Source organism: Haliotis rubra, unplaced genomic scaffold (genome assembly GCF_003918875.1).
Source record: "Haliotis rubra isolate DU_JTF1 unplaced genomic scaffold, ASM391887v1 Scf590, whole genome shotgun sequence".
Taxonomy (NCBI): Eukaryota; Metazoa; Mollusca; class Gastropoda; order Lepetellida; family Haliotidae; genus Haliotis; species Haliotis rubra.
In genome coordinates this window covers 297,851-313,551 of record NW_025767291.1, presented here as the reverse complement: position 1 = coordinate 313,551, position 15,701 = coordinate 297,851, and the positions used below count along the sequence as shown (strand labels likewise).

General features: G+C 35.5%; 3 protein-coding genes across 3 annotated transcripts; all 3 read right to left on the bottom strand.

The window, feature by feature from the left end:
• Positions 1–3,291: 3,291 nt before the first annotated feature.
• LOC124255064 (uncharacterized protein DDB_G0271670) lies at positions 3,292–3,951 on the bottom strand (the record flags this gene model as incomplete). The annotated part of the gene is made up of 1 exon (XM_046688898.1): positions 3,292–3,951. A coding segment is annotated over one exon (660 nt), but the record flags the coding sequence as incomplete, so codon positions are not given.
• Positions 3,952–4,137: 186 nt separating this feature from the next.
• On the bottom strand, positions 4,138–6,027 carry LOC124255057 (putative uncharacterized protein DDB_G0271974; the record flags this gene model as incomplete). Its single annotated transcript, XM_046688895.1, has 2 exons — positions 4,138–4,191; positions 5,971–6,027. Coding segments are annotated over 2 exons (111 nt in total), but the record flags the coding sequence as incomplete, so codon positions are not given.
• A 1,680-nt stretch (positions 6,028–7,707) lies between these two features.
• Positions 7,708–11,232, bottom strand: LOC124255056 (uncharacterized protein DDB_G0271670-like; the record flags this gene model as incomplete). Its single annotated transcript, XM_046688894.1, has 2 exons — positions 11,222–11,232; positions 7,708–8,731 (listed from the first exon to the last, which is right to left on the bottom strand). Coding segments are annotated over exons 1-2 (1,035 nt in total), but the record flags the coding sequence as incomplete, so codon positions are not given.
• Between the last annotated feature and the right edge of the window lie 4,469 nt (positions 11,233–15,701).

Below are 15,701 nucleotides of genomic sequence, written 5' to 3'. Positions count from 1 at the left end.
TGTGTGTGTATATATAGAGAGATGTTGGGTTTTGTAAATAAATGCTCATTTTTTGTGTATAACATTTTGCAATCAACAGACATCATAACATGTCATGTGTTCAAGTATCACACCTGCCTGTCTGTGTAATTACATAATGTGACAGAGACCGAACTCGGGCCATAAATCAATGCATTTTGTTTATGGTGTATAGCCTGATTGGAGTTAGGTTCAAATTGCATGTGGTCAGTGATAGCAGCTGTGTATTGAATATTGTCATTAGCAGACAGGCAGGCAGACACACAGGTGTCAATAAAACAAGACATTGAGTTTTGTCTGTGACAACGACATATCTATATCACAGTTAAACATTCTGTCAACGCTAAATAATGACATTGCTTTTAAGTATCGAACTGAGAAAGTGTCTCGGTAAGAAGAACGTGTGGTGAAATAGACAAATGAAATTATATAAACAGTTAATTTACTGTCATAACATATAAAAAGCTCGCGCCTGTGAGATATCAACAAAACATTAGAAAAATAGCTCACACCAAAGCCTTCACCGAGTATTCACCGGACAACCTGCTTCCAAGATGCGCGAACCTATTTACTTGCGCACGTGCTATGAGCGCAACCCAGCTGTTGAAACCCGTTTTCCCCCGAAAAGTCTGGGGAAAATTAGTGAAACGTTTGAACTCCGATTTCGCGCGTTTTTTCATCACGTTATTTTTCAACTTTATAAGTTGAATTTGCATTTTGACGATTTGTTTCGGTATGTCCATACCGAAAGGTATCAGAATCTGCAAAGTTGTGTTTTACGTTGCATGTGACCTTTATTTTTATTAAATTCTCACAGAATATCGAAAAGTTGTAATATTCAAGACAGTTCAATACCTCTTCCCTGGAGTTTGGGTTAGTTATGTATTTGTAATTCTCTAAATCTATTGATGTGTCTAAGACTAAGTTCCAATCACCCACAATAACAATAGATTCATTTCCGAAATCATACATATTTTCAAACATGTTTCTATAGAATTTGGGTTATCGTTATTTGGTCCATAGAGATTAGTAAGTGTAAATCGTTCATCTTCTACAGTTAGATCTGCGATGATATACTTTCCATTTTCATCGATAATGATTATTGTTCTATGGATGGTGTAGTCAATATCATTAATCAAAAGTATTACGTCGCTTCTTGCGCTAGATTTATTGGGAGCTTATACATTGCAGACCCCGCTCATAACTTCCTTCCTCTTATATTTGTCAGCTAAACCTCTGCAATTTGATGGAATCATTCTAATTTTTTGTGTCTTGGTAATTTCAAATGGCGATTTTGTTATGGAAACAATAAGGCTCTAAGATAGACATATATACTGATAAATGACATGGCAGGTTAGAATTGAATGTAATTATACAGGTTTTAAGAGCGTGCCATTTAAGACATGAGAAGTCAATATGGTAAGTGTAGTGTCTAACAAGCGTAACAGAGGGGAACATGTTTGCTTCCATTCATTTCTCGGTGCTCCTATAATTTGAAATAACTTGAAATTTCAAGTATTTTCTAGTTACTTCAAGTTTCTTTCAAAAGCTTGAAATGTCGATTATTTTCTCATTACTTCAATTGTTTTTTTTGTGCTTCAATTGATCTCTCGTTGCTTCTAGTTTATTTCAATAACTTGAAATTTCGAGACTATACTCGAAGCAACGGGAATTTAATGGAAGCAACAAGACAATACTTGAAATTTGAAGAAAATATTTGAAATCATGAGAAACTAATCTAAGGAACAAAAACAAAAAAACTTGAAATTTCAATTTAAAGAAACAACAACTTATATATAAATTAAAGTAACGAGAAAATGAATGAACTAACGAGAACATAATTGAAATAACGAGAAAATACTCCCAAGCACCGACAAAATAATCGAAACGACGAGAAATGTTGCTGAAAAAATGTTTATGCTGCACATGTGGCAACATTAGGTTTTCGTACTAACGCTGTGGTAAGCACTATCTCTGCTATATTATGGCGGTAAGGTCCCTACCGTTCGATTATATAAAACATGCATGTAGTCACGTCCTTAAACAAGGTGGTGTTACAGAAATACAATACTAAACCAAATCTTCATATTGCAAAGGGGGATGGCCAGAAGTCACCATGTGTGTTGATACTGAAAGATGTATATTCATAAAAATGACCATTCATTTGTTGTTATCTTCCAGTCTAAAAGGTACAATGGAGTCGTTGCTGCTTAGATATAAACACACATGGACGATGGTGATAATCAGTGTGTTTGTTTCGTTGATCATTTCCGCAAAGGCTGGAAGTGATGGGTTCGAGATGATCCAACGACAGTTTAAGAAATCAGTCTACCAGTTCAGCTTCAATGTATCGGTTCAAGAGAAAATGAAGGTTGTGTCCGCCTTGAATTGCTTTGTCCAGTGTCGTCAGTTGACCGGATGCCTTGGAGTCCAATACCGAAACCCCACGTCGTCTTGTACGAAGTACCGCCTCTCCAACAGCACGCTTGATCCTCCCGTGGCACCTGGTTCTGGTGTTTGGTATGTTTCAGGTAAACATACAAGTTTTTATTGCAAACTTATCAAACCCGTGAAGATCCAAGTTAGAATTGGTCTTCTGTAACCCTGGGTAACATCATCTTCAACTGAAATGACTCTTACTCTTATCATTTGTTATCCCATGTTGTCAATAGTTTTATATTTGATGAGGACGTTTACATGATGTCATCTGTAATTTTATCATCTGTATTTCTGAAAATTTCCAAAAGGGTCTGATGCACAAACATTATTTGAGTAGGAATATGCATGACATGTGATCGTAGATCCTTTGCTGAAACAGGTAAATGGGACGTAACAGAATTAAATAAAGCCAACGGGATTCATGAAAGACGTGATTTTGGGGACATTTAATCAAAAGTTCATCACACCTCTTCATTAAAATTGCAGTTGTTTCGTATTAGCATTACAGTAGCTGTTGCATCGATACTTCTTCAATGGTGCAACAAAAGCATCTGTATAACAATATGTGTGCTACCACAGTGAATGTTCTGATGATAATGGTGATGGTGATGATGATGATGATGATGATAATGATGGTGGTGATGGTGATGATGAGGATGGCGATGGCGATGGTGATGATGATGATGATGATGATGATGATGATGATGATGGTGATGATGATGGTGATGATGATGATGATGATGATGATGGTGATGATGATGGTGATGATGATGGTGATGATTATGATGATGATGATGATGATGATGATGATGATGATGATGATGATGATGATGATGATGATGATGATGATGATGATGATGATGATGATGATGATGATGATGATGATGATGATGATGATGATGATGATGATGATGATGATGATGATGATGATGATGATGATGATGATGATGATGATGATGATGATGATGATGATGATGATGATGATGATGATGATGATGATGATGATGATGATGATGATGATGATGATGATGATGATGATGATGATGATGATGATGATGATGATGATGATGATGATGATGATGATGATGATGATGATGATGATGATGATGATGATGATGATGATGATGATGATGATGATGATGATGATGATGATGATGATGATGATGATGATGATGATGATGATGATGATGATGATGATGATGATGATGATGATGATGATGATGATGATGATGATGATGATGATGATGATGATGATGATGATGATGATGATGATGATGATGATGATGATGATGATGATGATGATGATGATGATGATGATGATGATGATGATGATGATGATGATGATGATGATGATGATGATGATGATGATGATGATGATGATGATGATGATGATGATGATGATGATGATGATGATGATGATGATGATGATGATGATGATGATGATGATGATGATGATGATGATGATGATGATGATGATGATGATGATGATGATGATGATGATGATGATGATGATGATGATGATGATGATGATGATGATGATGATGATGATGATGATGATGATGATGATGATGATGATGATGATGATGATGATGATGATGATGATGATGATGATGATGATGATGATGATGATGATGATGATGATGATGATGATGATGATGATGATGATGATGATGATGATGATGATGATGATGATGATGATGATGATGATGATGATGATGATGATGATGATGATGATGATGATGATGATGATGATGATGATGATGATGATGATGATGATGATGATGATGATGATGATGATGATGATGATGATGATGATGATGATGATGATGATGATGATGATGATGATGATGATGATGATGATGATGATGATGATGATGATGATGATGATGATGATGATGATGATGATGATGATGATGATGATGATGATGATGATGATGATGATGATGATGATGATGATGATGATGATGATGATGATGATGATGATGATGATGATGATGATGATGATGATGATGATGATGATGATGATGATGATGATGATGATGATGATGATGATGATGATGATGATGATGATGATGATGATGATGATGATGATGATGATGATGATGATGATGATGATGATGATGATGATGATGATGATGATGATGATGATGATGATGATGATGATGATGATGATGATGATGATGATGATGATGATGATGATGATGATGATGATGATGATGATGATGATGATGATGATGATGATGATGATGATGATGATGATGATGATGATGATGATGATGATGATGATGATGATGATGATGATGATGATGATGATGATGATGATGATGATGATGATGATGATGATGATGATGATGATGATGATGATGATGATGATGATGATGATGATGATGATGATGATGATGATGATGATGATGATGATGATGATGATGATGATGATGATGATGATGATGATGATGATGATGATGATGATGATGATGATGATGATGATGATGATGATGATGATGATGATGATGATGATGATGATGATGATGATGATGATGATGATGATGATGATGATGATGATGATGATGATGATGATGATGATGATGATGATGATGATGATGATGATGATGATGATGATGATGATGATGATGATGATGATGATGATGATGATGATGATGATGATGATGATGATGATGATGATGATGATGATGATGATGATGATGATGATGATGATGATGATGATGATGATGATGATGATGATGATGATGATGATGATGATGATGATGATGATGATGATGATGATGATGATGATGATGATGATGATGATGATGATGATGATGATGATGATGATGATGATGATGATGATGATGATGATGATGATGATGATGATGATGATGATGATGATGATGATGATGATGATGATGATGATGATGATGATGATGATGATGATGATGATGATGATGATGATGATGATGATGATGATGATGATGATGATGATGATGATGATGATGATGATGATGATGATGATGATGATGATGATGATGATGATGATGATGATGATGATGATGATGATGATGATGATGATGATGATGATGATGATGATGATGATGATGATGATGATGATGATGATGATGATGATGATGATGATGATGATGATGATGATGATGATGATGATGATGATGATGATGATGATGATGATGATGATGATGATGATGATGATGATGATGATGATGATGATGATGATGATGATGATGATGATGATGATGATGATGATGATGATGATGATGATGATGATGATGATGATGATGATGATGATGATGATGATGATGATGATGATGATGATGATGATGATGATGATGATGATGATGATGATGATGATGATGATGATGATGATGATGATGATGATGATGATGATGATGATGATGATGATGATGATGATGATGATGATGATGATGATGATGATGATGATGATGATGATGATGATGATGATGATGATGATGATGATGATGATGATGATGATGATGATGATGATGATGATGATGATGATGATGATGATGATGATGATGATGATGATGATGATGATGATGATGATGATGATGATGATGATGATGATGATGATGATGATGATGATGATGATGATGATGATGATGATGATGATGATGATGATGATGATGATGATGATGATGATGATGATGATGATGATGATGATGATGATGATGATGATGATGATGATGATGATGATGATGATGATGATGATGATGATGATGATGATGATGATGATGATGATGATGATGATGATGATGATGATGATGATGATGATGATGATGATGATGATGATGATGATGATGATGATGATGATGATGATGATGATGATGATGATGATGATGATGATGATGATGATGATGATGATGATGATGATGATGATGATGATGATGATGATGATGATGATGATGATGATGATGATGATGATGATGATGATGATGATGATGATGATGATGATGATGATGATGATGATGATGATGATGATGATGATGATGATGATGATGATGATGATGATGATGATGATGATGATGATGATGATGATGATGATGATGATGATGATGATGATGATGATGATGATGATGATGATGATGATGATGATGATGATGATGATGATGATGATGATGATGATGATGATGATGATGATGATGATGATGATGATGATGATGATGATGATGATGATGATGATGATGATGATGATGATGATGATGATGATGATGATGATGATGATGATGATGATGATGATGATGATGATGATGATGATGATGATGATGATGATGATGATGATGATGATGATGATGATGATGATGATGATGATGATGATGATGATGATGATGATGATGATGATGATGATGATGATGATGATGATGATGATGATGATGATGATGATGATGATGATGATGATGATGATGATGATGATGATGATGATGATGATGATGATGATGATGATGATGATGATGATGATGATGATGATGATGATGATGATGATGATGATGATGATGATGATGATGATGATGATGATGATGATGATGATGATGATGATGATGATGATGATGATGATGATGATGATGATGATGATGATGATGATGATGATGATGATGATGATGATGATGATGATGATGATGATGATGATGATGATGATGATGATGATGATGATGATGATGATGATGATGATGATGATGATGATGATGATGATGATGATGATGATGATGATGATGATGATGATGATGATGATGATGATGATGATGATGATGATGATGATGATGATGATGATGATGATGATGATGATGATGATGATGATGATGATGATGATGATGATGATGATGATGATGATGATGATGATGATGATGATGATGATGATGATGATGATGATGATGATGATGATGATGATGATGATGATGATGATGATGATGATGATGATGATGATGATGATGATGATGATGATGATGATGATGATGATGATGATGATGATGATGATGATGATGATGATGATGATGATGATGATGATGATGATGATGATGATGATGATGATGATGATGATGATGATGATGATGATGATGATGATGATGATGATGATGATGATGATGATGATGATGATGATGATGATGATGATGATGATGATGATGATGATGATGATGATGATGATGATGATGATGATGATGATGATGATGATGATGATGATGATGATGATGATGATGATGATGATGATGATGATGATGATGATGATGATGATGATGATGATGATGATGATGATGATGATGATGATGATGATGATGATGATGATGATGATGATGATGATGATGATGATGATGATGATGATGATGATGATGATGATGATGATGATGATGATGATGATGATGATGATGATGATGATGATGATGATGATGATGATGATGATGATGATGATGATGATGATGATGATGATGATGATGATGATGATGATGATGATGATGATGATGATGATGATGATGATGATGATGATGATGATGATGATGATGATGATGATGATGATGATGATGATGATGATGATGATGATGATGATGATGATGATGATGATGATGATGATGATGATGATGATGATGATGATGATGATGATGATGATGATGATGATGATGATGATGATGATGATGATGATGATGATGATGATGATGATGATGATGATGATGATGATGATGATGATGATGATGATGATGATGATGATGATGATGATGATGATGATGATGATGATGATGATGATGATGATGATGATGATGATGATGATGATGATGATGATGATGATGATGATGATGATGATGATGATGATGATGATGATGATGATGATGATGATGATGATGATGATGATGATGATGATGATGATGATGATGATGATGATGATGATGATGATGATGATGATGATGATGATGATGATGATGATGATGATGATGATGATGATGATGATGATGATGATGATGATGATGATGATGATGATGATGATGATGATGATGATGATGATGATGATGATGATGATGATGATGATGATGATGATGATGATGATGATGATGATGATGATGATGATGATGATGATGATGATGATGATGATGATGATGATGATGATGATGATGATGATGATGATGATGATGATGATGATGATGATGATGATGATGATGATGATGATGATGATGATGATGATGATGATGATGATGATGATGATGATGATGATGATGATGATGATGATGATGATGATGATGATGATGATGATGATGAATGAGAAAAACTCGAAGCGACGAGAAATTATTCGAAGTAACGAGAAAGTAGTGGAAGCAAAGAGAAAATAAAGTTTCTGAGAAACTTCGCTGAAAAATATTTTATACTACAAAAGTGACAGCATTGTCATTGGTTATTAATCACATTCATTTACTGAGAACATTTACACGACGTCTCGAGCAGCGAGTGACATTTTAAAAAGGTAATGATATGTTTGCGACAAATAGATATTATCACGAAAACGGCAATAAATTCCCCACTATGTCTGTAATACGAGTACCATTTGTATAAGATCAGTGTATCTTAATGGGGTGAAGTATTAGTACTACGATTGTAGATTCAGCTGATCGATTTAAAGTCTCAAATGAGTGTGTTGTGCATTATTGGGTGTTAAAAGTACGAAAGCCTAATGCTGCAAAGTGGCAGTAAAATATTTATGGTACAAAGATTGCAGCATAAGACTTTTTTAGAACGAAAGCCTAGTGCTGCAAAGTGGCAGTAAATTTATGGTACAAAGATTGCAGCATAAGACTTTTTTAGAACGAAAGCCTAGTGCTGCAAAGTGGCAGTAAAATATTTATGATACAAAGATTGCAGCATAAGGCTTTCTTAGAACGAAAGTCTAGTGCTGCAAAGTGGCAGTATAATATTTATGGTACAAAGATTGCAGCATAAGGCTTTCTTAGAACGAAAGCCTAGTGCTGCAAAGTGGCAGTAAAATATTTATGGTACAAAGATTGCAGCATAAGGCTTTCTTAGAACGAAAGTCTAATGCGCCACTTTTGTCCGTTAAAATACTTTTTCAGCCAGATTTCTCAGTATTGTACTTATTTTCTCGCTGCTTCGAGTATTTACTCGTAACTTTGTTTGATTTATCCTTTCTTCGAGTATTTTCTCATTACTTCAATTATTTTTTCTTTGCTACGATTGATATCTGTTTTTTATTTGTTTCTTTTCATGTTTTTATTGTTCCCAAGGGTACATCGTTACACATCAATTCACATTTTGTGAGACAGAATTCGAAATTACACAAAAGTTCACATTTTCAGTGTTTTTGACACATAGAGTTCAAAATTAAGTACCGAATATAGGTGTCCATGTTGTGTTAAGATTTTGAAAGCTATTATTTTTAATTGCAATGAACTTTTCCACATTGAACATTTCTCTCAAAACAAAAAAGAAACCTTTGAAGTATGTAGGTTAATCCCAAATAAATGTATATATTGTTTGGCAGTTAGGATAATATGATTTAATAATCTATCACTGTATAATGTACCAAACCAAACAAGGTATTTTGTTATTTTAGTTGTGTTCTCTATATGTGTATTCATCCAAACTTCAAGTTCATTCCAGAATGTTTGTGTTTCTCTAAACATGACAAATACTCTCGTTCAGCTCATTAAAAAAAAACAGCAAACAGAATTGTCAACAAGTTTCATTTTAAGCAGTTCATTTTATGAATAGATAATACCATGTAAAATTTTGTATCGGAAATCAAGTAGTTTGACATTTTTGAATCACTTCTGTACGTCATAAAAATCTGAGTCCCATCGACAGTAACATTAGCGAAAGATGCTTGTCATTTAAGACACACTTTAGGTAAATCATCATTAGAAATCAAGGCTTCCTAAAAAGTTCTAGAGCCTTTGCAAGATTTCAAGAAATTCAAATGACATTCAGTTATTAGTATATGAAACACTGAGTTAGTTCTAGAGTGTCTAATACGCGTATTATATTTCCAAGACTCAGGCAGTATAATGAAAACATGTAAATAGTCTAGATATGTGCCTTTAATGCCATACATTTCCTTCTACTTGTCAAAGGATTAGAAACCAGTTTTGTTACACAGGTCCTTAATTGTAAGAATGCTTTTACTTGCCCAGTTTGTATTGTAATGTGTTGGGTTTTTGTAATTATGGTTAAACCATAGTGGTTGGGCTAGGACTTCATAAATATTATCAGAACTCACATAACTTCTTTACGATATGTGTTCCAAGCTTTCAAAACATCCTTCCAATAAGGATATCGATGTGAATTACTTGATCAACATTTGCACCAGATTTTTAAATGAAATGGAAATTAAACGGAATATCACAGGGATTTTCAATTGTTGTTTTTCTACAATACGATCTCAGGCTAGTTAGTTTCAAAGCTTCACAAAAAGTTACAGTATCAACCATCTTTAATCCACTATTTTTGTATACTCTTTTTAAATTGTTCCTTTTGCTTTTATCAGCTTTGTCATTCTATCTGACTTTGAAAAAGATATTCTCCAATGAAGTAATGAAATCTTTTGGAGGATTAGGCAGAGTATTGAATAGATGAACAAATCTTGACATAGCCAAAGTTTTTATGACAGTTATTTTGCCAATCAGTGTCAAATGTCTTTTCCTCCATTGTAAAAGCAATCTATTTATCTCATCTAGTCCTTTTCTTGTATTGATTACCCACAAATTATTAACATCTGTGTAGAATTTAATTCCCAAGACTTCAAACAAACCTTTTGGCCATTCTATTTTAATGTCTTACATAGAATATCCGTACTATTTCTCTTTCAACTTATTCATATTGCTTTTGTCTTATAAATGTTTATTTTAAGTCCCGACATTTTATAAAAAAAAGTATTAATTTCGTCAGTATTAATTTACGCTTTGTTCATTTCCATCAAGAAATAGTTCCGTATCATCTGCATATTGGTTTAATTTATACTCATTATTGCCAGCAGTAATACCTTTGATGTACTCAATACTTCTAATCATACAACCAAGTATTTCAGCGACAAAAATAATGAGGTATGGTGACAGAGGGTCACCTTGCCTGTATCCACGTTCATTTACGACAAAAATCAGAGTGTTTACCATGTTCGATGACGCAGGATGTTGTTTCATATGTCAGTATATTTATCCAACGACTGTTTTAAGGACCAAAACCGAATTTGGCTAAAACAATATTCAAGAACTCTTTTGATACTGGGTTTCTAGAAATAAGCTATCATCAATAAGAAGGTGTAATTCCTTTGGATTATCATAACTGACTGGTTCAGATATTGTGTATTCATCAATGGTTTCTTTTATTGTATTTCTAACTAAGTTTCCATAATCTGGGAAGCAAGGAATTATTAAACTCCCAATAACCTCTCCCTCTTTCTTGGATAAGAGTTTGAAAAAAAATAGGGAAATAGTAGAATGATCAGATTTATATCCTGGTAAAATATTGGAATAGGTTAGGTCACAAATGTCTTGTGAAATAATGAAAAAATTTAATCTAGTTTGTTGCCCTGGATATTGTTCTCCCACGTATATTTCTTTTAATTTTCATTAAATTCTCACAGAATATCGAAAACGTTGTAATATTCAAGACAGTTCAATACCTCTTCCCTGGAGTTTGGGTTATTTGTGTGTTTATAATTCTCTGTTGATGGGTCTAAGACTAAGTTCCAATCACCCACAATGGCAATAGATTCATTTCCGAAATCATACATATTTTCAAACATGTTTCTATAGAATTTGGGTTATCGTTATTTGGTCCATAGAGATTAGTAAGTGTAATTCGTTCATCTTCTACAGTTAGATCTGCGATGATATACTTTCCATGTTCATCGATAATGATTATTGTTCTATGGATGGTGTAGTCAATATCATTAATCAAAAGTATTACGTCGCTTCTTGCGCTAGATTTATTGGGAGCTTATACATTGCAGACCCCGCTCATAACTTCCTTCCTCTTATATTTGTCAGCTAAACCTCTGCAATTTGATGGAATCATTCTAATTTTTTTGTGTCTTGGTTATTTCAAATGGCGATTTTGTTATGGAAACAATAAGGCTCTAAGATAGACATATATACTGATAAATGACATGGCAGGTTGGAATTGAATGTAATTATATAGGTTTTAAAGGTGTGCCATTTAAGACATGAGAAGTCAATATGGTAAGTGTAGTGTCTAACAAGCGTAACAGAGGGGAACATGTTTGCTTCGATTCATTTCTCGGTGCTCCTATTCTTTTAAATAACTTGAAATTTCAAGTATTTTCTTTTTCTTCAAGTTACTCTCAAAAGCTTTAAATGTCGATTATTTTCTTATTACTTTAATTATTTTGTCTTTGCTTCCTAGGGAAGCGTAGTAGGGCCACGGTGAAAATATTTTTTGGGGTCACTACGTGGGACTTAGTATCTCCTACGTAGTCCATACTATCTTCTACGTAGGACTTAGTATCTCTTACGTAGGACTTAGAATCTCCTACGTAGGACTTACTATCTCCTGCGTAGGACTTACTAACGTAGGACTTAGTATCTCCTACGTAGGACTTACTATCTCCTACGTAGGACTTAGTATCTCCTACGTAGGACTTGCTATCTTCTACGTAGGACTTACTATCTCCTACGTAGGACTTAGTATCTCCTACGTTATTTTGTCTTTGCTTCCTACGGAAGCGTAGTAGGGCCACGGTGAAATTTTTGGGGGGTCACTACGTAGGACTTAGTATCTCCTACGTAGTCCATACTATCTCCTACGTAGGACTTAGTGTCTCTTACGTAGGACTTAGAATCTCCTACGTAGGACTTATTATCTCCTGCGTAGGACTTACTAACGTAGGACTTAGTATCTCCTACGTAGGACTTAGTATCTCCTATGTAGGACTTACTATCTCCAACGTAGGACTTAGTATCTCCTACGTAGGACTTACTATCTCCTACGTAGGACTTACTATCTCCTACGTAGGACTTGCTATCTCCTACGTAGGACTTAGTATCTCCTACGTTATTTTGTCTTTGCTTCCTACGGAAGCGTAGTAGGGCCACGGTGAAAATTTTTTGGGGGGTCACTACGTAGGACTTAGTATCTCCTACGTAGTCCATACTATCTCCTACGTAGGACTTAGTGTCTCTTACGTAGGACTTAGAATCTCCTACGTAGGACTTACTATCTCCTGCGTAGGACTTACTAACGTAGGACTTAGTATCTCCTACGTAGGACTTACTATCTTCTACGTAGGACTTGCTATCTCCTACGTAGGACTTTGTATCTCCTACGTTATTTTGTCTTTGCTTCCTACGGAAGCGTAGTAGGGCCACGGTGAAAATTTTTTTGGGGTCACTACGTAGGACTTACTATCTTCTACGTAGGACTTGCTATCTCCTACGTAGGACTTAGTATCTCCTACGTTATTTTGTCTTTGCTTCCTACGGAAGCGTAGTAGGGCCACGGTGAAAATCTTTTTTGGGGTCACTACGTAGGACTTACTATCTTCTACGTTGGACTTGCTATCTCCTACGTAGGACTTAGTATCTCCTACGTTATTTTGTCTTTGCTTCCTACGGAAGCGTAGTAGGGCCACGGTGAAATTTTTGGGGGGGGTCACTACGTAGGACTTAGTATCTCCTACGTAGTCCATACTATCTCCTACGTAGGACTTAGTGTCTCTTACGTAGGACTTAGAATCTCCTACGTAGGACTTACTATCTCCAACGTAGGACTTACTAACGTAGGACTTAGTATCTCCTACGTAGGACTTAGTATCTCCTACGTAGGACTTACTATCTCCTACGTAGGACTTAGTATCTCCTACGTAGGACTTACTATCTTCTACGTAGGACTTACTATCTCCTACGTAGGACTTAGTATCTCCTACGTAGGACTTACTATCTCCTACGTAGGACTTACTATCTCCTACGTAGTACTTAATATATCCTTTTTAGTTGAGAAATGGCTCCATACGAAATGTGAGTCAGTGAATATTCATGACTTACTATCTCCTACGTAGGACTTAGTATCTCCTATGTAGGACTTACTATCTCCTACGTAGGACTTACTATCTCCTACGTAGAACTTAGTATCTCCTACGTAGTACTTAATATATCCTTTTTAAGGATGGTTATTAAGTTGAGAAATGGTTGGCTATGCAGGACGTTACATAGTCGAAATGTGAGTCAGTGAATATTCATGACACTAACGCAGTGTTACTATACTTAGTTGGTTCGTCACGCCGAAGACCCGGGTTCGAATCCCCACATAGGTACAATGTGTTAAGCCCATTTCTGGTGTCCCCCGCCGTGATATTGCTGGAATATTGCTAAAAGCGGCGTAAAACCAAACTCAGTCAGTCAGTCAGTTGATAAAAATGACCATTCATTTGTTGTTATCTTCCAGTCTAAAAAGTACAACGGAGTCGTTGCTGCTTAGATATAAACACACATGGTCGATGGTGATAATCAGTGTGTGTGTTTCGCTGATCATTTCCACAAAGCCTGGAAGTGATGGGTTCGAGATGATCCAACGACAGTTTAAGAAATCAGTCCACCAGTTCAGCTTCAATGTATCGGTTCAAGAGAAGACGAGGGTAGTGTCCGCCTTGAATTGCTTTGTCCAATGTCGTCAGTTGCCAGGATGTCTTGGAGTACAATACCGAAAACCCACGTCGTCTTGTACGAAGTACCGCCTCTCCAACAACACCTGTGATCCTCCCGTGACACCTGGTGTTGGTGTTTGGTATGTTACAGGTAAACGGGCACGTTTGTATTTCAATCTGATCAAGTCCGTGAAGATCCGAGTTAGAACTGATCTTCAGTAAGCCATGCTTGTCGTAAGAGGCGACTAGCTGGATCGGGTGGTTTGGCTTGGTTGACACAACATGGTATCTCGGTTGCGTAGACCGATGCTCATGATGTTGATCAGCGGGTTGGTCCAGACTAAATTATTTACAGACCACCTCCATATCCCTGGAATATTTGTGAGTACTGCGTAAAACATGAATTCACTCACTCACTCACTCAATATGAGTGAGTGAGTTGGGTTTTACGCCGCTTTTAACGATATTCCAGCAATATCACGGCGGGGGACACCAGAAATGGGCTTCACACATTGTACCGAAGTGGGGAATCGAACCCGGGACTTTGGCGTGATGAGCCAACGCTTTAACCACTAATCTACCCCACCCCACCCCACTTAATCTGATCAAAGAATAGTAGTAACATATTTAG